Raw genomic sequence first — 25,411 nt, 5'->3', positions numbered from 1 at the left:
ATGTATCGTCTGCCATTGGCTCTGCTCCATGCTTTCACATCAAGAGAAACCGGGCAGGGGCACCCACTTACTTAGTCCCAGTTGGGCTAGTTCTTCAAGCTGAGCCTCAGTCTTGGCTGTTGAAATGGCATAAGGCAACTTCAAGGTAAACGGCAGGACGTCCCTGATTTTTCAAAAGAGAGAATACATGTAATTACATGTCTTGTTCTGTCTCTTGCTTTCATTTCCATCCTAGAGATGTTTTAGCTTAAACTATTTATTTTTGTTTTATTTTTTAATTGAAGTGTAGTTGACTTACAGTGTTTCAGGTATACAGCAAAGTGATTCAGTTTTATACATATATATTCTTTTCCATTATAGGTTATTACAAGACACTGAATATAGTTCGCTGTGCTACACAGTAGGTCCCTGTTGTTTGTCTATAGCTTACACTATTTCAGATGGCCCAGACATCACAGCATACCCAACCAGACTCGTCTTTACTGATAGGACTGTGGGATCACTACTCCTGCCTGTGTTAACACACGCAGGACAGGCTGAGAGACAAGCCCGCATGGTTTCCGTATTTGCAGCGAGGACCCAATTGCCTTCCTGGGCAGCTAAGCCGTATCTAGAGTTAATATCAGAATCGCTAACTACGTTGGTGGATCCATCACATAAATAACACATTAGGTATTGATTTGCTAGATGATCTGAATGTTGGGCCCCGACTCCCCGGGCAGGAATGTGTGATCCTAAACCAAAATGTATTACCCCACTGCCTTAGGCACGGCAGATTCTCAATGAATGTCTGTTGGTTTTATTTGTGACGTGTTCCAGCTACAGCCCATGTATTGTCCTTTGTGTGCTGGGGACAAAACTCCCTCTTGAGTCTTCAGGTAGTGCTTCTCTAACTGTAATGTGCACCTGAATCTCTGGGGGGTCTTGTGAGGCTGCACTCTGACTCAGCAGGTCTGGGGGTGGGGGAGGCCGGAGGTTGGGCGTTTCTGTTAAGCTCCCCGACCCTGGGCCATGCTTTGAGCAGAAAGGCAAATCTAAAGGACCTCATGTGACAACACTTCCGCCAAGCAGCATCACGCCATGTGTAGACCAGGAAACAAATGCACTGCAGCATCACAGACCAGCAGACCCAAGAGGAAGGAGCTGGGCTGGCACCAGGGTCCTGCTGCGGCCAGGGCATAGCGTCGCCACCCATGACCTCCTGCTTTCTCCGAAAGGGCAGGGGCAGACTTCAAAAGCACTTGTTCATCTTCATGCACAAGGGTTAGGATCATGCTCTAAGCACTGATGAAATCCTCACGGGGCTCAGCACAGGGCCTTGCCTGACACAGATAGGGAGAGAATGTGTTTTGAATAAATGGATGAATGAATATGCAATGACAAGGGTGACTTATCAGAAAAGGACTTATTTTTTTCAGTGGTGGTACTGGTGTTACAAAGAAAGAATTCATTCATCCATCCAGCAAAGTCTATGGTCATCTATGATGTGCCAGGTGCTGGGAACAAAACAGACAAAGTCCCCACCTGCACAGAGCTTCACTCCAGCGGACGCCAGCAGACAGAGAACAATAAAGCAATTCATAGAATACACGGGAAGGGGATGTGCCCCATGGATAAAAGTAAAGCACAAAAGGGGAAAAATAAAGAGGGTTCAAGTGTGAGAGTTGGCCAGGGAAGGCCCCCTGAGCAGGTAGCATTTGACTGAAGATCTAAAGGTGGCCAGGAAGTAAACTATGAGGGAAAGCACATTCCAGGCAGAAGGAGCAGCAGGTGCAAAGGCCCTGGGGTGGGAGAGGGTCTGGCATGTATGAAGAACAGCAAGGAGACCCCACCCCCGCCCCCCCGTGGCTGGGGTGGAGAAAGTGAGGACAAAGTTCGGAGCTCCTGCCTGTGTTCTGTCAACACAAGATGACCTGAACGTTTCCACTGAAGAAAATAACTATACCAAACAACTAGTCGTTTACGGTAACATTGGGCAACACTGTAGGCTGAATCAGATTAAATCTGGATGACTGGAGACTTTTGGAACCCTTGAGGCTGTTGACAATGAATAACAAATTAGTAAGGTCGATGGAAAGAGCAAAACACGAGGGCTCACATAAATGCTAGGAGTTGGCAGTCGGGAGGCTCCTCTTTCCTGGGGTATTAAGCCCGGGTCGCCTCCTGCTTCCAGGAGACCCTTTCATCTGTCCCCGTTGTGAGCACCTCGTCCACCTGCATCTGTTCTGGATGAAGCAGGTGGAGCGTCAGGGGATGCAGCGTTTGTATAAGAGCTGCTGCCGGACCCAGGAGAGGCCATGGCCCTGATTATGATGTTAAATGAAGACTATTGAGACCAGAATTTTGTAACGTCAAAGCATCATGCAAATCTGTATTTCCATGGCTGTACCCACTTAATGAAAACCTACTTTCTTTAGGCAATTGGGAGGAAAGCCACACATAACAAAACCAACCTACGTTTATTTTAAGGTTTTACTTTGCCCAATGCAGTACCTAGAGCCTAAATATTGCATAATTGGTTTGGGTTTTCCTTAATGACAGAGATGACAGGAAACCACACCCGTCATTCACTAATGGGTGGTTTTAGGCTTTGATCTACTAGAAAATTAGATGTTGTGCGTGAGTACTCTCCCGCCGTGCCAGCCAAGGGCATGACACAGCCTCTCCTCTCTCTCTCTCTCTCTCTCTCTCTCTCTCTCTCTCTCTCTCTCTCTCACTCACACACACACACACACACACACACAAGAGGGGGCGCCTCCTTCTCACCTAACCCTGGTTCTAAAACTTGCATAACAGACAAAATAAAGCCATCTTCTGTATAAACGTTTCACTCAAGAGTTTTAATGCATGCATAAGTCAGATTTATTTTTTTAATATTTTTTTACTCTATATGTCATATCTCTAAAGAGGAGGAGACTGACTATTAATCTCAAAATGTCAACGTAGGGCTTTGCCTGGGAGCATCTTGTGTTGGCATCATGCTTTGTGGGTCACCAAGCCTTCTAGGTACTCTGTCCCCTTCAGTCACCAAGCGACTCCAGACAGCGACACTTAGTTGACAGTGACCACTGAGGGGAGAGATGGTACCTTTCGTGCATGGCTGCCAAATCCTGTTTTATAGGTGGGATGATCTTTCACAACAACAGCAGGTTCATCAAGGAGCAAACTATAACGTGTAAATGCCGGCCAGCCTCACCTCTGACCGACATACCAGGGTTGACAGTCACTCCCAGGGGCTGCCGGGCTCATGCCAGTGCAGGTGTGCATCCCTGGGGATGTGAGGGCTTCTGCACTGGCCTCCTCGATTTGAGCGGACTTCCTCACACAGGTGAGGGCTCCTGCCCACACCCTGGCAGGTGGCGGCCCCTGCAGGGCACTCACAGGGCTCTGGTCCCATTCTGGAGGAAGCCCCCCACTTCTTCCCGCTGGGCTCCCCCTCTGGAAGTGCCCTCCCCCATCAGGCCACTGACTGCAGCTTCGGCTGGCCTGGCCTGGGGACCTCCAGGAGTGGACAGCTTGGTGCCTACCTTCCCCCCAACCCCCAAGGATCTAGCCCGTCTCTGCTCTATCGGCTGTGACGGATGCACAAGAAAAACCAAGGAGGCCAACTGAGCCAGGCTACCTGAGGGGAGGCAACATCGACCTCTGCAGACAATGAGTTTTGAGCCTCATTCGTGGAAAGAACCCTTGACTTGAGAAACTGGGATGGCTCACAGAAAAGAAAGAAGAAAGCCTTCCCCAGCTTGCACTCCCCTGACACTTTTTAACATCGGGATTTGGGGCTTGGCTTCATGTAGACTGAAACAGTCCCTTTAGTTACAAAAAAGACAGGGGTACCCAGCAGGCCTGAAGGAGAGCGATGCAAGATTTATGGACTGGTTGAAGGAACCACGTTTCTAGATGAACTGCATCCACTGGGGGCTTTTCAGAAACAGTATCAGGGACCTTTAAATGTTACACGCTTGCATCACGGGTCCCTTTCTGCATGTGTGTGTTACTTTACACTTAGAGGGGCTGGGCTAGTTATTCTGATCTTAAGCCTGGCACAGGGGGCCTGGTGACCCTTTCACCTCAGGGGCCAATCCTTCTAGGGACATTCAATAGGTGACAAGCCTTCCAGAGCCCTGCGCCTGGGACGAATCAAGAAACCCGGGGGCCGGTGATAGCGCACACGCCAAGCAGGGGCTTGAAATCGGGAGACGAAGAGCCTTACCTGCTGATGCAGTAGAAAGCAATGAGCCGGAATAAATCCGCAAAACTGATTCCTGAGCCTTCCAGGGAAAAGGCTGGAAAAGAGAGAGTTTGGAAACCAGCTGAGTGTCCCTGAGCGCATCCCGGGAAAGGAAAGGCCCTCAGTGCTGGATGTTGCCTGCTGCGAGGGCAGGAGCACCTCTGTGCTCCCTGACCGACTCTCACACGGCTGACGGGAACCAGCTGTGCGGCCGCCAGACACAGGCCAGGGGAGGGGCTGGGGGCCTAGAAGTCTGGCCCCTGACTCATTGGAGCACGTGCTCCAGTGCCTGGTAAACAGACCAGCGCAGACTCAAATGACACAGCTAAAGTTTGGGATGCAAAGCTGGGCAGGGTCCAGGGGCCAGACTGGCAGGAGTGAGAGGCCATCAGGAGACAGGGCTTGGGGGACGCCAAGGCCCCACCGGCCCTTGACGCTCCTGGGCTGGACCTCCTGGGTCACAATCCTCTTTGTCAAAACGGGCCACTTCTGGTACAGACGCAAGGCAGAGAAGGAGCTCGAGGCTTGGAGGATAACACGGGGTTCTCATAAATCAGCTTTGAGTTCAACTCTGTAGGAAAGATTCTAAAATTAATTTATTTAGCCCCTACCCACTCCCACCACCACCACCAAGCGTGCAAGCGTGCAAGAAATATTCTGTCAAGTCGGTGTGCCATTTCATACATCTTCTAGTTGATGGAACAGAGAGTGGCTTGACTTCAAAAATTCATGTATTTGCCAACCACTCCTCAGTCCCCCTTTGCTGAAATGCCACCCCTGCAGCCATTCTTCCAGCAACATTCCAAAGAGCCTGAGCTGTGTGAAGATTTCCTCATTTCCTCAATCAGACGAGTTTCTCTCCCTTCCATAGCCTCATTTATTTTGCTTATTATTTGCTTACACTGTATTATTTCACTTACTATTTCTGTAGCACCCAAAACACATCTATACCTCCACACATATACCATGAGCGACAGACAGACAGACACAGAAACACACACACATGTGCACCACAGTTTTGTGAGTTAAGTAAAAGGGAATGGACTTGGGGTAGGTTAAGCTCTCTGAGCCTCGGTTTTCTCATCTGTAAAATGGACAATAACTGTACTTCCCTTGTCTCCCAGAAGGATAGTAGTGGGAAGTGCAATTTTTTAACAAATGTAGTAACTTAGAGTCTTCCCTGGTGGTCCAGTGGGTAAGACTCCAGGTTCCCAATGCAGGGGGCCCAGGTTCAATCCCTGGTCAGGGAATTAGATCCCACACACATGTCGCAACTAAGAGTCCGCATACCGCAACTAAGGAGACGGCGCAACCAAATAAGTAAATAAATGAACATTTAAAAAAAATGGAGTAACGTGTGAAAGAAATCTACACAGATATGAGGTGGTACTTATTATGAAACACACTGTCCAGATGTTATGATAAAATATCTATGTTTTTAAAGCCAGCCCTTCCTCTCTCAGTGCACCTCAATTTGCAGGGAAGGTAGACCCTGGCCGGGAAGGGGCCATCCTGGTGTGACTGAGGCCTTGTGGTAATCAGTTATAGGCAGGTTAATTCTTTGCTCAGACTAGCTCTTTCAGCCACTTTAAGTCATCTGGAGAGGACTAGGGAAGTGATAAAAGTCTTTACAAAATAGGGAGGAAATTGTTCAGCCAGGGAGGGACCTCAGGTGAACAACAAGTAAAGTTTAAAGTACAAACACTAACTGTACTTATTGCAGGAGGGGAAGGAGGGATTTGCAGGCTAACTTATCATGGTTAACTTTGGCTGTTAGAAGGTATTTAAAAACCACTTAGGGGACTTCCTTGGTGGTGCAGTGGTTAAGAATCCTCCTGCCAATGCAGGGAACATGGGTCCGGGAAGATCCCACATGCCACGGAGCCACTAAGCCCGTGCGCCACAACTACTGAACCTGCACCCTAGAGCCCGTGAGCAACAACTACTGAGCCCATGTGCCACAACTAACTGAAGCCCGCGCGCCTAGCGCCCATGCTCTGCAACAAGAGAAGCCACCGCAATAAGAAGCCCACGCACCGCAACGAAGAGTAGGCCCTGCTCGCCGCAACTAGAGAAAGCCCGCGCGCAGCAACGAAGACGCAACGCAGCCAAAAGTCAATATATAATTAAAAAAAAAAAAAAACACTTAGATATATCACTTCTTGGCTAGCTGAGCTTCGAAAGCCAACTCAGAACCACCTTTCTTCATTTAATATTTAATTCATTGCCTTTCAGATGGTGGGTTTGAAATCTACCTTCCGATTCCCTCCTAACGTAAATAAACCGGGGATCATTAGCCAGGTTCAGAGACGGCTCAGATGATTTTGCACGTGGACGCTTTTCCCTGAAGCCAGGGGCCTTGGGAGAGGCCTGGAGGGAAAACATCATGGGACCTGAGGCCGGTCATACATCACAGAGAGGCTGCTCCAGAAACACCTCCTCCAGACCCAGTTAATGACTCCTGGGCTCAGCAAGACCATGAACTCTGGGCTGAGTGGAAGCCAGGATCTGCCCTGAAATTGGTCTCAGGACCTTCGGCTCCTTCCAAGGCAGGGACTGAGGCTCGCTCAGGTTATAACGAGAACCTGGGCTCCGTCATCTTATTGGATAGTTGACCAGCATCCAAACTCGCCTTCACACCTCAGCTTGCTCACCTGTGGCTCAGAGAAGCCTCCCCCTTGGGGGCGTAGGTCCATCTTCTGATTGCGGCTGGGAGCCTGTCAGGACATCAGGACTGTTTGTTCCCTTTGCCACTGAAAACTTGGCCTTCCAAGATTTCAGAGTTCCAATGACCATGGTTCGGCAGAAAGACACCGACACTCCTGACCACGATCCCTCCAAAACTTCAGCCGGTCCATTTTCTCCAAAGGGCTAGATTCTGCCTACGATCAGCTGCCTTTCATAGCACACTGAACAGTGATGGCCTAGAGGGAACATATCCCCTCAAGGACTATTCACAGAGCTGTGCAGACACACTCTGGCATGAGAGCCCATAAAAAGGCTCAGCGGTACAGCCCACCCTGCAGCTCAGTCATCAGCAAACCTGGGGACCGCGCCCTGCATAACTGGCAAGAGGGCCAGGAAACCAGCCTCTGTTAGGCCCCTGCTGTATGCCAGGCAGTAGAACGCGAACCTTGCACACAAGTTGTTTAACTGAACTGTTAACACCGTACAGATGTCGCTATACAGATAAGAAAACCGAGGCTCCTAGGGCAGGTTACCTGCCCAGTCATCCTGGGACAAGCGATAGCGCTGGGACACAGACCCACGTCTGTTCGTCGCAAAGTGCAGGCTCTCTCCTACTCTACTGGCTCAAAGGCCCCAGGCCCCCGTGTCACCGGGACCCAACCACCCGATGACCACTTACTGTACGTGCTTTCCTTTATGGCAAATTCCTTGAGTGGGGCTCCAAATTCACAGGGCAGGCGAAGGGAGAGGACTTTCTTCTGCATTTTGGTGGATTTACGAACCAGGAAGATCTAGGGGAGGGAAAAAAAAATTCAAGCTTAGGAAACATCTCAAAGGCTGGGACCTTGGCATGTGATAACCTGCACACCCAGCGTCTATGAGTGGAGCCTCTCTTGTAGCCGAACTACACGGCTTAAGGCAGAACACTACTGCCATGGAAAGGGGTGATGAGCAGACAGGCCACAGGTGCCCTTCTTGGGTAACTGGCCGCAGGAGAATCCCACTTTCCCTTTGCCGGAACCTTCTCCATGAGGCTGAGTCTGCAACAGCATTTTCAGCCTGGTGACTGCTTTACAGCTCACGGTACATATTCTCTAGCCCGTGTCTGATAAAGGCATCCTGGTTGACGAACCCTAAATTTCTAGACACAGGTAACACGGCTAAGCCATAGGTGGTGAATTAGAAGTTCTTTGGCTAATTTGGCTTATGAGTGTATTTAAGATAGAAATCTGAATTTGCTGCCAACAGTGAAAAAGCACAAGGTGTTTTTCACATTAAAATCCGAATGTCTAGCTTCTCCTGGAGAATGGGATGATAAGGCAAGACCAGGCATGGCCACATCCGCTGGAGCTGAAAAGGGCAACTTCCCCTGGGAGACAGGTAGCTGGGCTCTGAGGTTTGCCACAGCCAACACTGAGGTGGCGGTCCTAACTTTACTCCTGACTCGCTTCACTTTGTGACAGCTCCCTCCAGTTCCAAATAATGTCTTTAGATGTATGGGTTTTTTTGTTGTTGTTGTTGTTTTTGTTTTTTTTTTTGCGGTACGCGGGCCTCTCACTGCTGTGGCCTCTCCCGTTGCGGAGCACAGGCTCCGGACGCGCAGGCTCAGCGGCCATGGCTCACGGGCCCAGCCGCTCCGCGGCATGTGGGATCTTGCCGGACCGGGGCACGAACCCGCGTCCCCTGCATCGGCAGGCGGACTCCCAACCACTGCGCCACCAGGGAAGCCCTAGATGTATGTTTAAACCCACCCAACCCCCGGTGCTGATCTCAGGAGACCATCCTAGCCTCTGTCACTGCAGAGGTGAGTATGCCGTGTACTGCTCTGTGCAGGCCATGCACTGCACAACTCCAGGGGGCGCCACTTATTTAGACAACAAATCAAATGGCACTCCTTGGAGTTTGCAGTGTGGTGATCCGCTGCGTCCTTGTTCCTTCCTGGGGTACATGAGCCTTCTCCAAGGATCCCATCCTGTCCTGTTTCTTTACCTACGTCTCTTTCCTCTGCATTTGGATACCTACTCTCTCCTGCTTTTCTAAAGCCTTTTATTTTTTCCACCTAATCTTCATTTCTTTCTCGATGTCCAGTCAATAGCTCCTAAGATGATTTTTGGGGGAGGAGGGGTAATGGGAATTGGGTATCTGGTAAGGAGACAGGAAGATCTTAAGTTCCCTCTTTTTTCCCAGCACCCATAGGGAGGCAGCCAAAGAATTTGCCAGCTCTGGGAGTCAATGGCTCTGGGTCATCCTGAAGCTTAAGCAGGTGTTTCCTCAGTGCTATCGGGTTGAGTAAAAGCCCCAAAGTACTGGTGGGAGGTAGCTGCTGGTTGGTGGAAAGAAGTATCGCTCCCTTAGGGAGGTGGGATCTCCTTGAGCCTTGGGGTCAGGGAGGGCACAACCTCTAAGCTGTATCTCCTGAACGTCTGAAACCTTAGGTCAACAGTTGGTAAAGCTTGGCCTACAGACCAAATCCATCCTGCTGCTTGCTTTCACAAACACAGTGTTATTGACATACAGCCTTGCTTCTTGGTTTACGTACTGTCTATGGCTATGGCTGCCCTACGATGGCAGAGTTGAGTGGCTGTGACAGAGACTGTATGCGCTACAAAGCCCCAAATAGTGACACTCCGACTCTTTATAGAAACAGTTTGCCGCCCACTGTCTTAGGCTGTAGATGAATCAGGGATGGTGGCAGCCCAAGGACCAGATGCCACCAGAGCTGCTCTTTCAAATCTCTCTCCTTCACACACCTGCCCTTCTTTCTCTTCAGCAGCCTCACTTCTCCTGGTGAACCGTGGCCTCTCCCGTCCTCACCCCACCCTCGGCCTGCCCCACCCCATCAGGCAGGTCCTGCCCAGGGCTCTGCCTGACTCGTTCCCCATCAGGTCTCAGCAGGAATGGACGTGCCTGACTCCAGGAACTGGGACGGGCAGGGAGGGGAACTGTTGCCTAGCAACATGGCAACCTCCCTCTTTAGAATTTTTTGCAGAAATACAGGAGCAGACAACTCAGCCTGAAAAAAGTGGGGGCCTCACAGAAGGGGGTCCTGATCATATAGACCAAAACCAAGGGCAACAACCCGGCACGCTGGCCAAGGAATTCTCTGCAGAGATGATCCAATACTGCGCTTGTCACCCTGAGTGTGTTCCAACAGAGGACTTAGTCCTGTCTGCTTCTGTCAGATGAGAAACAAAGACTCACTTACAAGTCAAAAAGTGATCACTGACAAGCTCTGGCTGATAGGAAACTTAAAAGTTTATTTTTGTGCCCAACTGTTACAACATTCTTCAGCCAGCTACGGAAGGAATTTTCTCCTTGCCTCTCCATCTATTTCTTAGTTTCTATCTCTTGTTATGTGTTGTTTCCAGTATTAGTTTATCTGTGATTTACTGTATTTATCCTTGTTTTGGAAGTAGACATTGTACACAAGCGCTGTCCAGTAGAACTTTCTATGATGGTGGAAATGTTCACTACTTTGATCTATCCATCCAATATGGTAGCCACCAACCCCCGGGACTAGGGAGCCCTTAAAATGTGGCTAATGCCACAGAGGAACCGAATTTTTTATTCTATTTTATTTTATTAACGTAATTTAAATAGCTACATGAGGCAAGCGGCTACCATGACAGACAGCACAGGAAATACCTACCCATCACTGAATAACATTTTCTGAGAAACTTCTCTAGCGTCATGGAGTGGGCTTGAGTAAGATGAGACTGGTCTTGGGTAGGGGGGAGCTGAAAAAACCCAACTGGACTTTGATTTGTCCCTGAGACAATCCAAGGAAAGGAGGATCACACTGACAGCCAGAGCAGACAAGACTATGGACATGGAACTTTTGAAGACTGGGTCCCATGTTGGATGGTTGGGCCCTGGCAGGGTTCCCAGGCTCATGCTGAAAGGAAAACCACAGGGGCAACTGAGGACCCCACAACCAGACTCATCCCCAACGTCATATCTCCAGAAGGCAGGCCCAGGGCCTCCAGCCAACGGCCCCTCCTCAGGACCCCGGTGCCCGGTTACCCTGCAGACCTGGGTACACATGGTCACCGGGCAGAGGAAGGCAGAAGGACAAATCACGAAGGGCTCTGTTCCTGGGAGCTGCCTCCAGAACTTCTCTGCGGTGTAACGGGGTACACACTGGGAACCGTGCTCCCTGCAGGCTGGGAAGAGCTCTCTGGAAGTCCACGTCTTTCTCTTTAAGGAAGCGGCAGCCCTGCCCACCTCCACCTGCTTTCCCGCTTCTGAGTCTTACCCCCGGAGGCTGTGCCCGTAGGACTCCTGCCGCCTCGTCTTCGCTCAGACCCAGCTGCAGCCATATGGGGTGGGTGTGCAGGAGCCGGTCCAAGATGCTGAGCCTGTTGGACAGGCTGTCGTAGCCAGAGTCCCGGGGACAGGTCTTCACATCCTTTTCCTCGGAGTAGCCATCGTCCTTGTGTCTCACCATGCTAGGAGAGAGAATTGGCAGGGGTCAAACGGCTGCGGCACAATCCCCCACACAAGGACAGCATCTCTCGGTCTCCTTGATGGGGCTGTCCTGTCATCACCACCTCCTTTGCCTTCCCCTCCAGACTGAAAGCTTTCCGGGGGCAGACACAAAGTTCTAGTTCACTCTTTATCTCTAACGTTACAGACAGTACTCAACAACACTCAACACACCCAACCTTCTACTTCTAACCCAGTTTTCACAAGGTTCTAAACATCCTAAATGCTGTTTACTCTGTCTTCTGCCATAGAACATTTCTAACTTTGAGCCAAACACGCTAAATTCCGTATGGTAACCGTGAAATCAAGAGCATGACCAGGCAAGCGCTAAAAGCAAAGACAAACACTCACACTCACGCACACTCATTTTGAACCCAAAGAACTGCATTTCATTTCTTTCCAGGCACTTTCATTTTCCTTACTATATTATTTCCAATAGAAAACCACAGTTGAATGGTGTGTTGTTGCTATTCATAAAATCATATGATTATTCATAATTGCCGTACATAAAGTGGAAACATCCCGAATCTCCATCAACTGGATAAATGGATCAAATGGATAAATAAAATGTGGTCTATCCATACAATGGAATTTGATTCAGCCATTATAGCCATTCATTCTTTTTATGAACGAGGCACTGGTCCATGCTACGAAATGAATAAACCTTGAAGACCCCACGCTAAGTGAAAGAAGCCCGACACAATAGTGTACTGATTCTACTTATATGAAATATCTGGATTAGGGAAAAACATAGGGACAGAAAGATTAGTGGCTGCTGGGGGATGGGGAGTGGCGTGGGGTATCTCATGACCGCTCATGGGAGTGGAGGTTCTTTCGAGGTAACGAAACTGCTCTGGAATGAAGTGAGCTCATGGCTGTACAACTTCGTGAAATACTGAAAACCACAGAACTGCATGGCATGTGATGAAATCTCAAAAAAAAAAAAAAGCAAAAAAATTGGACTTCCCTGGTGGTGCAGTGGTTAAGAATCCGCCTGCCAATACAGGGGACACGGGTTCGAGCCCTGGTCCGGGAAGATCCCACATGCCACGGAGCAGCTTAAGCCCGTGCGCCACAACTACTGAGCCTGCACTCTAGAGCCCGCGAGCCACAACTACTGAAGCCCGCGCGCCTACAGCCCGTGCTCCGCAACAAGAGAAGCCACCGCAATGAGAAGCCCGCGCACCGTGGCGAAGAGTAGCCCCCGCTCGCCACAACTAGAGAAAGGCCGCGTGTAGCAACAAAGACCCGATGCAGCCAAAACTAAATAAATTTATAAAGAAAGATACCATATTGCTGTCCGTCATTTCCCTTGGCACCCAACCCTAACCCTGCTATTGAGTATTTAATCCCCATTCTACAAATGAGGAAACTGAGCCCCAGGAAGCTCCCGAGCTGTCCAGAGTAATAAACGACCATGAAATGGCAGAGGTAGAAATTCCAGAGGTCTGGTGTTCCTCCAACTTTGCAAGTAACAGGTGAGATCGTGAACACGGGAAGGCTTGTATCATGTGGTACCTACTGTTGGCCCAATCTTTATCAATATTTTCTCATCCCTTCCTCACGGTAGCCCTGAAAGGAGGGGCCAGGATCCCAGTTTTCAAAAAGAGGACCAGAGGAGGCTCTTTCCTTCCTTGAGGAGCCTGCCCAAGGGCAGGCCTCTGTCAAGAGAGGGTGGAGACCCCTGCCCAAGGCTGCTTAAGCTCTGGGGTGTCTTCCCCTCTACCACGCTCAGAGCTCTCCATGAGCTGGTCATCAACATGGCCCTGGAACAGCCAGTGGGACCACCAGGCCTGACCATCCATGTCTGCACAGCCGAGTCCAGGTGGGGTACACACCATCTTCAAATGTCTGCACCCAAAGAGACCCAAATGTATGGCCTGGAGGAAGGCTTTAACAGTGAGGAAGACAGGTGGTGGGTCTGAATGAAGGGGAGGGAGGGAAAGGAAGTGTGTCACCCCCACGTGGACCACTCCACCCCTAAGAGGAAGCCCACCTAAGTGAACATTTTGGGGCATGCAGGCTCAGAAACAGCCCCCCACGATGACAGCACGAGGGCCGCCAGAGACCCCCCCTCCCCACACCCTCTCCATCACCTCTTGACTCGCTCCAGATCTAAAGAATCTCGTGTTCCCATTCAAGATTTACATTTCCTCTGCTCTCAGATATGTGAGTGTTTTTCTTTACCGCTGCTGCAGTTTTCCAGATGGGACCATCTGTGCCCAGAGAGGGCAGTTCCTCATTCTGGAAATGCCATTCCAGGGCCTCCAGGTATTTTGAAGTGAATCTTTGCAGCTCTAGGAACAAACTCTTCAAAATGAAGCTGGTGTTAAAATTCCTTTCCCATGAGGTAAGGCAGGCAACTTTATGGCAGTGATTTTCACCCCTGGCTGCCCATGAAAATCGCCTGGGGAGTTTAAATTTTTGTGATGGCTAGACTGCACCCCCAGATCCAATAAATCAGACACTTTGGGGCAGAACGCAGACATCAGAATGGTTTAGGTTCCCCAGGGTACAGCCAAGTTTACAACCATTGCTTTGCATCAGCACTTGAGCCTGGGTGAGAAATCTCCTGGGGAGTGTGAAGCCACACTTCCTGGTTTCAGCCCCAGATATTCTGATTGTGCAGGTCCGGAGTAGGCCTAGGATTCTGCATTTGTAGCAGGTTCTGGGGTAACGCTGATGCTGCCAGTCCCAGAACCTGAGGAGCACGTGCTTGAGACCTAAGAGCAAAATATGCACTTGAACTCAGACCCAATTAGTGGGTTTTTTTTTTTTTTTTGGAGGGGAGGGGAGACAGGTAACAAGCCATTGAAAGAGTCCTGGGAACTCTAATAAAGATATATTTCAGGCCTGTCATCTCAAGTTGGCGATATTTTACCAAGACCAAATTCTACCACCTGTAACACGGCAATCCTGACACTCACGTGCTGAGAGTTGACACTTCTTCCTTCCTTAGAAGGGCCCACCCTGCTCATCCAGTTGTTAAGAAGCTACACAGCAGAAACTAACACAACACTGTAAAGCAATTACACTCCAATAAAGATGGTAAAAAAAAAAAAAGAAAAGAAATATAAGAGTGAGAGAGATCCACACCCCCCAAAAAAAAGAAGCTATAAAGACTTTGTTCTGACAACAGACCTCACCTTTAAAAACCACGGCCCAGGGCTTCCCTGGTGGCGCAGTGGTTGGGAATCCGCCTGCCGATGCGGGACACGGGTTTGTGCCCTGGTCCGGGAAGATCCCACATGCCGCAGAGCGGCTGGGCCCGTGAGCCATGGCCACTGAGCCTGCGCGTCCGGAGCCTGTGCTCCGCAACGGGAGAGGCCACAACAGTGAGGGGTCCGTGTACCGCAAAAGAAAAAAATATAAAAACCACGGCCCAGACAGGAAGGCAGTGAATAAGATTCATGGGGCCTCATAAAGGAGCAACCATAAATTAGACCTTGTCTTTGCAAATGACTAAGCTCACGCTTGTCCTGCTTATGGGGACAAGCCTTGGGAAAGAACTAATGAGGGAAATACTAAAACTGTAGTGGATGCTGTTGGCGCCCTGCCCGCCTAGACCGCCTTTAGCAACCAGGCATCCATGCCCCTGCTGCTATGAGTGGGACGCGTCTGGGGTGCTAGTCCCACTTCAGAGCTCCCTGCGGGGTCAGGCAGAGGCGACACCCCTGCTGACCCCACATCTTTGCCTGGCTTCCTCCCCATCCCATCCTATAAGCCCTGTCTCTGGCTCTGTTTCTAGAGAATCCAACCCAAGAAAGAACCTGATGAGAGGAATAGAACCATGATTTCTAAGACAGATGTCTGCATGCAGATGTGAGGGTGGGCAAAGGATGAGTGGCTTATAAAAGATAAACCACCGAGTAGGAGACTCAGGAGACGGTCACAGTGGGAAGACGGGCCCCTGAGACCTGGCCAGCTCCCTTTTTAAGCTTTGTCTGAAAGTGGCAAATAACATCTCATGAATGGATGCTAATGAAAGACTTAGGAAACAGAACGTTCAGAGCCTTAAAATATCATCCCGTGGATTCCTTATCCTGAAGAGGAGAAGATGCCCTGACAGTGGAGGAACCTGGGAGACATCTCCCTGACCAAGCGATCAGGGTCAACATCTCCAGCACCTGACATGGTACCTCTGACCTCTGATGCTCTGAGTCCTCCTGCCCCCAAATGTATTTAACCTGAATCCACGTGGGAGGAAACAGACAAATCCAAATTCAGGGACTTCTGCAAAACCACTGGCCTGAGCTCTTCAAAATGTCAGTGTGGTGAAAGATTATTTAAAGAAAAGAAACTGTGGGTTATTGTAGATAAAAGGAGACTAAACAGATGTGATAACCATGTTGAGTGCACAGAATTGATCACATACGGCCTCAGAACAAAAAGCAGCTATAGGGTTTCCCTGGTGGCGCAGTGGTTGAGAGTCCGCCTGCCGATGCAGCGGACGCGGGTTCGTGCCCCGGTCCGGGAAGATCCCACGTGCCGCGGAGCGGCTGGGCCAGTGAGCCATGGCCGCTGAGCCTGCGCGTCCGGAGCCTGTGCTCCGCAACGGGAGAGGCCACAACAGTGAGAGGCCCGCGTACCGCAAAAAAAAAAAAAAAAAAAAAAAAAAGCAGCTATAAAGAACAACTGGGAATAACTGAAAAGGGTAGATATTAGATAACATTTTATTGATATTTAATCTCCTGACTGTGCTAGCTTTATTATGGTTATGTAGGAAAATGTTCTTGTTCTTAAAAGATGCATGAGAGAGGCAAAGTGTGAAAATGTTAGAAATTAAGTACCAAATGATCAGCCCCTCATGCCCTTCCACCCCCTCAAAAAAAGGGAAAAATACAGAGGTAAGGAAAATGTGGTAACATTTCAACAACTGGTGAGTATGGGTGAATAGTACTCTTCTTGCTGCTTTTCTGCAATTTGAAATTTCTTAAAATAATAGGTTGGGGGAAATGGGATGGGAAAATATATAGCATCTCACTGGGCTTTTATGAGCATAGGATTCATTTATTTATTCAACTATTACTACTATTTCCAAGTGTCTAGGCCCACTTTCATGGGGAGATGAAGTTCAATTATGGATTCAGTGAGACCCGCACCTACATGTGAAAATACTGGGCAAAGCACAGAATGCCCCACACACCTAAGGTGCCTCCAGGGGCAGAGAAAAAACCAGTATGTGCTCCCATTCCAACCAACCCGGGCCTCAGGGCTCTACGGCAGATGGGTGGCAACTACACCGGCTCTGGCGGGAGCCGCGCTCTCTAACATTCTGGTCACACTCAATTTAAGACTCTTCAGAGTGTGGGATGTGAGTGGCCTTTCCACTTGGCTGTATTCCCGTCATTCCCGGCACCAGGCGTTGGTAGCCTAGGCAGGTGCAAGAAAAAGTGATGGCAGCCCGCACATCCTAATGCAGGACGGGCGGAAAGACCTGATCACAGAATCGGATTCAGCTCAGAGAAACCAGAAACTTGCAGCAGTGTTCCCAAGGGATGCTTTCTTGTCCTCCTAATCCAGAACCCCAGAGGATGGCACAGTTCCTTGAGGCAGCTTCTAAGGTCCAGGGTCTAAACCAAAGTATATTCAGAAAGGCTCCCTTGTCCCTCCCAACACACCACTCCCTCTCCCCAGCTCCAGCCCAAACAACACATTACTTTACAGCTAAGTCTTTTTTTTTTTTCAAATAAAGACAGGCAATTAAGAAAGCAATACATAAAATACGGGAAACTTTGACGTGAAGTTGTTTCAGTGCAGTCGATACCCTCGACAGCCTTCTGTATACAAGAATCCTAGCTCAGCTGTCGAATAGCAGAAATGAACTTTAAGGGAACTAGATACAAGGCCAAATGCCCAATTGTGACTCTCAACAAGGGTGGCACACGTCCATCTGGCGAATGGGTCTCAGCACGAGTGCAGTGCTCTGGAGGGCTCTGTCCTCAGTCAGGACACGGGGACAAAACAAGTATACAGAAAAAAACAGAAAGCCCTCCAAACCTTTCCTATGTGCATTAGAAACACATCATGAAGCTGAACAATTACATTTTTTAAATGGATAATTTATATCAACACCTATGATAAGATGTACTTGATTATTTTTTAAGGACAAAACCTATTTCAATTAAATAGTTTAAATGTGCTAAGACTTTTCCTATCTAGAGCAGAGTGTTATATCCCAGTTCAATGAAAAAAGAGACAGGTTTAGTCAATCAACAACTTGAGAAAACTTCTCGTAGAATGAATGGCAAGTGCTCTGAGGAATTATATCTATGTAATTATATGATATATATATATAAGGTGGGCTCCCAAACCAGATTCCATGGCTCCCTGGCTCGCTCTGTGTGTTTGCACGGAGGAGAGCAATGCACCTTTGCACAAACCCTATCCCATCTACCTTGGAATTCGCTACCTTTGCAATCTCCTTCATGGGAAAGCCGTCCTTATATTTTAACTAGGTTTTCTGCTTTGCCTCTACTAACAGAACTAGTGGGCCCTGTAAGTTGAGTCATGTGGAGACATGTGGATGACTAAGTCTGCAGGATTATTTGGAGGAAGGATTATCACAACCCCCTAAAGTACACCTTGGCTTTCGGCCTTTGTCTCCTTCTTCCCTACTCCTCAATTCCTTGCCCCACGCACCACCCTTGATCTCCTCTATCAGGCTTTACAAAAGGCAGTTCTCTTCGTGGAAGCAGTACCCTGCCCGCCGTGCCTGCTCTTTTCAGGCCAATCCTGGCGTTGGATGTGGGACTGAGTAATTTACAAGGGCCGCCTGGTGGGATCTGAAGGGGTGAGAGACAGGCTCTACCTGGGTCTTACCTCCCAGGCCCTACCTGGATTTCCAGCAAAGATAACTCTCAGGGAAGACAGAGCTCTTCCTGCAGCCCAAGGGCTGGTTCCCTGAAGGTCACCAGTGGACCTTCCAGACCTTTAAGAAAACTAATCGTTTTTCCTTACTTACACTGTAAAGGCCTAATTAACAGTCAGAGGATGAATCAAGAGAAACAGATGGGGCTGATTATTATCAATAAGATGCTAACGTCGTCATTAAAACAAAACGAAAACAAACAAGAGAAGAGCCCAAGGTTCCAAGTTGCTTTTGCCTAGGACTTAATTATGGCTTAAGATTCATCTCATTGCCTATTTGCCTGACATAGAGAGCTGCCGTCCTGCTACAAAGCGAAGAACTCAAAAAACAAAACAAAATCCTACCTGGTAGGATAGAATAGATTAATTCTGATATTTTACAACTTTCCAGTGGTTTATTAAAAGTTGACAGTAATTCCCAAAGAGTGCTGGATACACTAAGGTAGTTCATGGAAGCACAATTTTTATTTTAATGTCCAGTATTTAATATAATAGTTACATGTATTTAGTGTAATTCCCAATTATGGTGGGGATATTTACTTTTTTCCCCGTTTTTTATTGTGGAAAAATACACATGACATAAAACTTACTATCCTAACCATTTTTAAGTGGTATTAAATACATTCGTATTGTTGTACAACCATCAGTACTGTTCAAAAAGAAACAACAGGTCCCAAATGGAGTCACTTGTGCTGAGCTCATCAAAACTTACTACCTAACCTAAGTATGGTTTCAACCTTCCCCAGGAATGTGACCTTTAACCTGCCAGCTTGAAATTTCCTTGCAAGCACTAATAAGATATTCAGCCTGAGAGACCCCTTCCTTTCCCTTAGGAGGGTGACCTTGCCAAAAACAACGAATTCTTTGCTAACAATTTCATGTTTCCATTTCCTCTCTACCTTAAAAAACCTTTCCTTTTCTGCAGCTCTAGGGAGTTCCTTTCTCCTGGCTAGATGGGATGCTTCCTGATTTGAGAATCGTCCAATAAAGCCATTCATGTTCAGAACTGTTTTCCTCTTGCAAATCTGAAGCTCTATACCTGTTAAACAGTAACTCACATTCCTCCCTTCCCCCTAGTCCCTGGAAACCACCCTCTACCTTCTGTCCCTATGAATTTCACAACTCTAAATACCTCATATAGGGACCTCCCTGGTGGCGCAGTGGTTAAGAATCCGCCTGCCAATGCAGGGGACACGGGTTCAAGCCCTGGTCCGGGAGGATCCTACATGCCACGGAGCAGCTGAGCTCGTGCGCCACAACTACTGAGCCTGAGCTCTGAGTAGAATCACGTGGCACTTGTCTTTTCATGACTAACTTATTAAATTTATTTTAAAATAAATGTAACAAGTGAGTCAATTTAAAGAAAAACATGAGGCAAATGAAGAGTAAAGATGGTACATGAATAAGTGAAAAATCATGGCACAATCAATGAAGCTTGGGCCGAGACAGTTCAAATGAGAAGAGAATATTTTTCCCGTATTCATCTTCACAAACCCTTCTCTTAGTTTCAAGGGGGAAGGTCATCCTGAGATAAGCATCTGTTTGCCCCTGCTCAGCCCCCTCCTTGCTCACGTTCAAGCTGTTCTTGAGTGTCCATAACTGACTCCGACCCGCCTGTCAAAACCAGGCTCAAATCCTGTCCCCAGCGCCCCCCCACCCCGCCCCGGGCCCCTGCAGCTGCGCTGAATTCCTTCACCTACTGTTTATATGCCTCCGGGGTGCTCACCCCATTTTACTCTGTATCACACGTATCTCTTTCTAGCCTTACTTCATCCCTTGGCCATACTCAGGCCTAATCCTGGGCAGGCGTGGAATAAATGCCTGCTCTGGGCATGACAGGGATGGGGTAGGAGGTTGATTCCTTGTGACGGAGAAAGGGGAGAAGCTCAGTGGGCAAAGAGAAGTGGGGGACCCTGGGTCTCCATAGCTTCTGCCTGGGTCCCCACTGCACATCCTCTGACTCAGGCCTGTCCTCAGCCAGGCCCCGACAATAGAATCTGGCCACTGGTTCCTGTCTCAGGAGACAAAGGGTTCTTGTCTCTGTGTTTACCAGGAAATGGGGGGGGGGGAGGGGAAGCAGATACGCCACCCCAAAATACGCCACTTTGGCAAGTGGATTCTCTCAAGTTGAAGACTCAGCCCAGCTGACTCAGAGAGAGCCACCTTCCCCTTAACTGCTTGAAAGAACTCGGATAGAGGCCTGGCCAGGAAGAGAGCTACTGGCAAAGGTGACCTTCCATAACAGAAAGACTTCTCTGCATCGCAGACACCTGTTTACCAACACCTGCTCCTCTCGCCTTCCTGTGAACTGTCTTCTCCTCTTTGAAGGAGATCCTGAGCCCTTTCTTAGCTCAGGATGGCACAGAAGCCTTGTCTGCTGACCGTCTTTGGGCTTTACGCCTTTAGGGCCCTGTTACGTACAAAATTTGTTTTTCTCCTGTTAAGGTCTTATGTCAATTTAATTACTAGATCAATATAGAAGCTAGAGGGTAGAAAGGAAAGTTTTCCTCCCCTACAGCGGCAAAAATCACCAGAGCCAGAAAGAGCCCCCTGGCCTCTGGCCATCTCAGGGTCTGGGGCGAGAAAAGAAGCAGCCCAAAGCCTTCCAGGGCAACAAATCCAAACTTTTAGCAGCTCTGTCCTCACTGCTCGTGTGTTTCCCTCATGGACACCCCCTCCAGCCTCCCACTGAGCAACAAGGGGTAGACTTTGAGTGTAAAAGTCATTGCTGAGTTTTGGTCTAGAATTGCACTTCCACGCCTGCCAGACAAAGGGCATTGGTGCTAAGCTCTCCAATCAAAGCCCCCCGACACAGAATGCCTTCCCCACCACTGGGGATGAGGCTTAGAATTCCAACCAAAGTGGCCGGATGTGCCCCAGCTGGTTGAGCACAGGAGGCATCGGGAGATCCTCCTGGCAGGAAAGCTACCTTTGGTGAAGGAAAGGAAAAACCCGAAGTGGGAACCTCACGCACACACCTCCTGGGGATGTACCATTCATTTATCAGTGGATTCTCATTTACTCAGAATCAAACCCCCCCACTTCCCACACATGTGAACGAGGCAATATCAAGATGCAATGCTTTGGAAGGCACGTGGACCCCGATCCTAGGGTCCGCTAAGCCTCATGATCCTCAGTGGTTTTGGGGGAAGAGCATTTGTAGTCAGACCTGGATCAAAGCCTCAGTTGACTCTTTCTAACTGTGAGGCTTGGGCCCATTACTGCCTGTCCTCCAGTCTCAGTTGCCCCGTCTCTAGAGACGGATTCTTGTTGAAAAAAGGAATCTGTTACTAAAACAAACAAAATCTGAAAAGAGCTGAGTAGAAGAGCCTGGAGCATCTTGAGAACTACGAGTAGATTCTGTTCAGTAGTTTCCAGGATGTCTCTTACTCTCTCCTAAGTTTTAGAAATTCAGAAAAAGAAACAAGGCAATGTCTTTTCACCCTAGACTATTCAAATACTATTCTACAGGGAATTCTGTGGCGACCCAGTGGTTAGGACTCTGCGCTTCTACAGCAGGGGGCCCGGGTTCCGTCCCTGGTCGGGGAACTAAGATCCCGCAAGCCACGTGGTGCGGCCAAAAAAAAAAAAAAAAAAAAAAAGTGAGCCTTCCTGAGGATGGCTCCCAGCAGGTGCCTCTAGCTGGGGTGCCCTCCGTCCATCATCAGGGTCGAGTCCCAACCTGGACTCTGGTGCTCGCCATCCTCAACCTCCAGATGGAAAAAAGTAAGGATGGAAAGCTACTTCTCCTGATGTTTCTGTGTCGAAATTTCCAGGCATATCCTCCCTCTCGGGGAGACTCCCTTCCTCGTTCTGCCCGTGTTGAGCCTTCAGCTGCCCCCCAGCCTAACAGAACCTCTTCACATGATGTCACCTAAACCAGCTGCAATGGCAAGGAAGTTGCACCTGGACACAGCCCTCCAGAGGGCTCAGCCTTCCAGCTATAAGAGGCCAGTGCAGAGTTGTCTTCAGAATTAAGGACCAGACAGAAGTCGGAGCCCTGCGTCCACCCTGGCCTTGCTCTTGGAGCAGTAGATCCTTGCCGATGTATCAAAAGGAATCCAAACACACCCCAAATACCAAGAAGTGGCTAAGATGCCAGGCTTGGTGGGAGATGAATCAGGACATCAATAGGTTCTAGAAAAATGTTAGCAGAAAAAGACTCCTCTGTAGAGAGACAGAGAAAACAACAGCTCATCCCAAACAGATCCATCTAATAAAAATTTCTGGCAAAAGGACCAGTTCCAATTTTTTTTTTTTTTTTTTTTTTTTTTTGCGGTATGCAGGCCTCTCACTGTTGTGACCTCTCCCGTTGCAGAGCACAGGCTTTATTTATTTAGTTTATTGCCTTCTTTGAGGTCAAAACGCTAGAAGTTGATAGAACTGGGCCCAGTCCTGACTTGTGCAGTTTCCCTATACCATGAAAATGGATATTTTCATTCCTCAAGGCCTTTTTGTACCCTTAAACTCTGCAAGGAAAAAGATGAACAGATTTTGGGTCACGGGCTTCATTCCTCAAGGGCTGCTGCTTTCTGGGGGAGGAGGCCTCAACTTCCTCAAAAAGATTTCTAAAAGCACGTGGTAGGAGGATTTTTGTGAAAAGGCTTCATCTACTGAGGACCAGTTGGAGAGAACAGCACAGAAAAGGGATCATTTCCCCTTCGGGGAGGAGGCCCTGCCATTTTCACGAGAGGAGAAGGATTTGGTGACTTTTTTTGCTTATGAACTTCCTGCCGTCATCTCTCCAGTGAGAGATGAAAAGGGCAGATATGGGCCAGAGCTGGCAGGGGCCTTCACTCGTTCCTGTAAAACTAAGAAAGGAACAAAGAACCTGTTGTCCTGGGAACGCTTGGAGCTGAAAGCAGGAGCAGGGGTCAGGCCGGCTGGGTCTCGCCCGCTGATCCTGGAGCCCGGGCTGCGGCCAGTGCGGGGTTTCACGGAAAGGCAGCTCTCCTTTGGGTCACACCGCTGTTGTCTCCGAGCTGAACTAAATCACCACTGCATCTAACCGAGCAGATGTTTTGCGGCAGAGTCAACTACCAATGTAGCAGCCAGCCAGGGTCTGTGAAGGCCGAGATGGATCCAACTCCAAAGGATGCCACTGTCAAAATTGTGTGCCCAAGTGCAGTGTGGGCAGGGACGCCAGCCCCCCGACAAAGATGGAATCAACTTCTAGGACACACTGTGCATTTCCAGGATGATCCAAAACGCCCTCGTAAGTCAGCGAAGATCATGCACGATCTACCACTTGGACGCACAGAAAACACTGGCAGGATACGCACCCAGGCGAAGAAATAAAATAGCCAGCAAGCAATCAGAAGTGGCTCTATCTCAGGCGGTGGTTCATGGCAATACTTATTTTTATTTTTTGCACTGTGCTATCTCCACAATGTACATGTTCTACTTTGCTAATCAAAAAAGAAATCCTTATACACACTACTCTATGTAAAATAGATAACTAATAAGGACCTACTGTATAGCACAGGGAACTCTTCTCAACACTATGTAATGACCTATATGGGAAAAGAATTTTAAAAAGAGTGGATATATGTATAATTGATTCCCTTTGCTGTACAGCAGAAACTAACATAACATTTAAAATCAACTATACTCCAATAAAAATTTTTTTTAAAAAAGAAATCTTACATGTTCTTTTTAAAAACCTTCCCCAATATCTCCAATCAAGATGCGCAAAACAGCTGTTTGGGGAACTTGTATTTACACTTGCTCACCTCATTCTTTAAGGCTGAGTCTCATCTTTCCTAAAACCACCTCCTACCTGGAATTACCTGCATTGTCTCCGAGGTCCCCAGGACATCTGGCATAGTCCCCTATTACGTCCTCATTCCATTATTCAATACTTGTTTACAATTCTTTCTCCCTTAGGTTGGGTAACTCTTCAGGCTCCCCTGAAGAGTTACGGGTATTTTAGCAAATAGCACCCACTCAAGAAATATTTTCTGTAAATTGAACTTAGTTGTTGCTACATTGGTAACAGTGTGAGCAAGGAGTTGGTCAATCCTCATAGAATTCCTTGACACACTGTTCCAGACACTTGTGGTGCCCTGAAGTCAGGAAACACCTTAAGGAACTGGGGGCAAATTGATCAAACTAGTCATAGCAGAATATCCTCGGGACTTCCCTGGTGGCCCAGTGGTAAAGAATCCTCCTTCCAATGCAGGGTATGCAGGTTCGATCCGTGGTCAGGGAACTAAGATCCCACATGCCGCAGGGCAATTAAGCCCGCGCACCACAACTACTGAGCTCACCGCCTCAACTACAGAGCCCACGCGCCACAACTAGAGAGAAGCCCACGCACCGCAACAAAAGATCCCACATGCGTCATCGAAAAATCTGCGTGCCACAACTAAGACCCGACACAGCCAAATTAAAAAAAAAAAAAAAAAAAAGGAACATCCTCGATGAGCGTGATAGGTAAATGTCTTACTGCAAAACCGTTACTGCTAATTATGAACAGAGCTATGTCCCTCCAAAGCACCCCACCTGTCCTGCTTCCATTGAAGGCAAGAGGGGCTGTGTCTATGGTGTCCCTTGGGGTGTTTCAGACAAATGGAGTTTCAACTGTTTTCAACCCAAGCAAAGAGCTTCTCTATCCTGTTTGCCACCAGATATTCTTTGAGAGAGAATGTGAACAGGCAAGCACTGACAAATTAGAATTAGTGGAAATGTGCATTAACAATTCTTAGCAATAGATCATGTGTAAGACAAAGCCATAAACTTTGATAACAGCAAACATTTTTTAGAAGGGACCTAAGATACTGAAAGATACACCTAATATTCTGTAGCAAATGATTATTCTGAGCTTCCTGTGTCTGCTGCAGGAAGCAAACCAACCTTTTTGACAGGTGTGGCTGGTTCTAGGCGTGGCCTGCCCTCAGATGCCACAGCATCTGAACGAATGGCCTGAGGTACAGGCAGGTTTCCAGATACGGCAAAAGAGGAAAATGCTTGTTCTTCTGGCTAACACTGCACACAACACAGACACTATGCAAGGAGACAAAATGCAAAGCGAGTTTTGCCTCCAATGACTTGAACTTGCTTCCAAATGACCTCATGAATACATTCTCCAAGATCTTCAGAAGAGCAGAAGTAGCCATAAATCAGAGAAGAATAGTC

At 48.4% G+C, this 25,411-nt stretch overlaps 1 protein-coding gene across 1 annotated transcript in view; it reads right to left on the bottom strand.

Annotated features, from left to right (window-relative positions):
- RIN2 (Ras and Rab interactor 2) overlaps positions 1–25,411 on the bottom strand; it is a 97,786-nt gene that overhangs the window by 29,786 nt on the left and 42,589 nt on the right. The window contains exons 3-6 of the mRNA XM_082857558.1: positions 11,175–11,367; positions 7,599–7,710; positions 4,214–4,286; positions 72–163 (exon numbers count right to left, since the gene is read on the bottom strand). Of these exons, the coding sequence (XP_082713684.1) occupies positions 72–163; positions 4,214–4,286; positions 7,599–7,710; positions 11,175–11,367 (470 nt within the window). The remainder of the gene's footprint in view (positions 1–71; positions 164–4,213; positions 4,287–7,598; positions 7,711–11,174; positions 11,368–25,411) is intronic.

Source organism: Leucopleurus acutus (assembly GCF_964270905.1).
Source record: "Leucopleurus acutus genome assembly, chromosome: 16".
Lineage (NCBI taxonomy): Eukaryota > Metazoa > Chordata > Mammalia > Artiodactyla > Delphinidae > Leucopleurus > Leucopleurus acutus.
The sequence above is the reverse complement of the archived record's forward strand: the minus strand, read 5'-3'. Positions and strand labels throughout refer to the sequence as shown.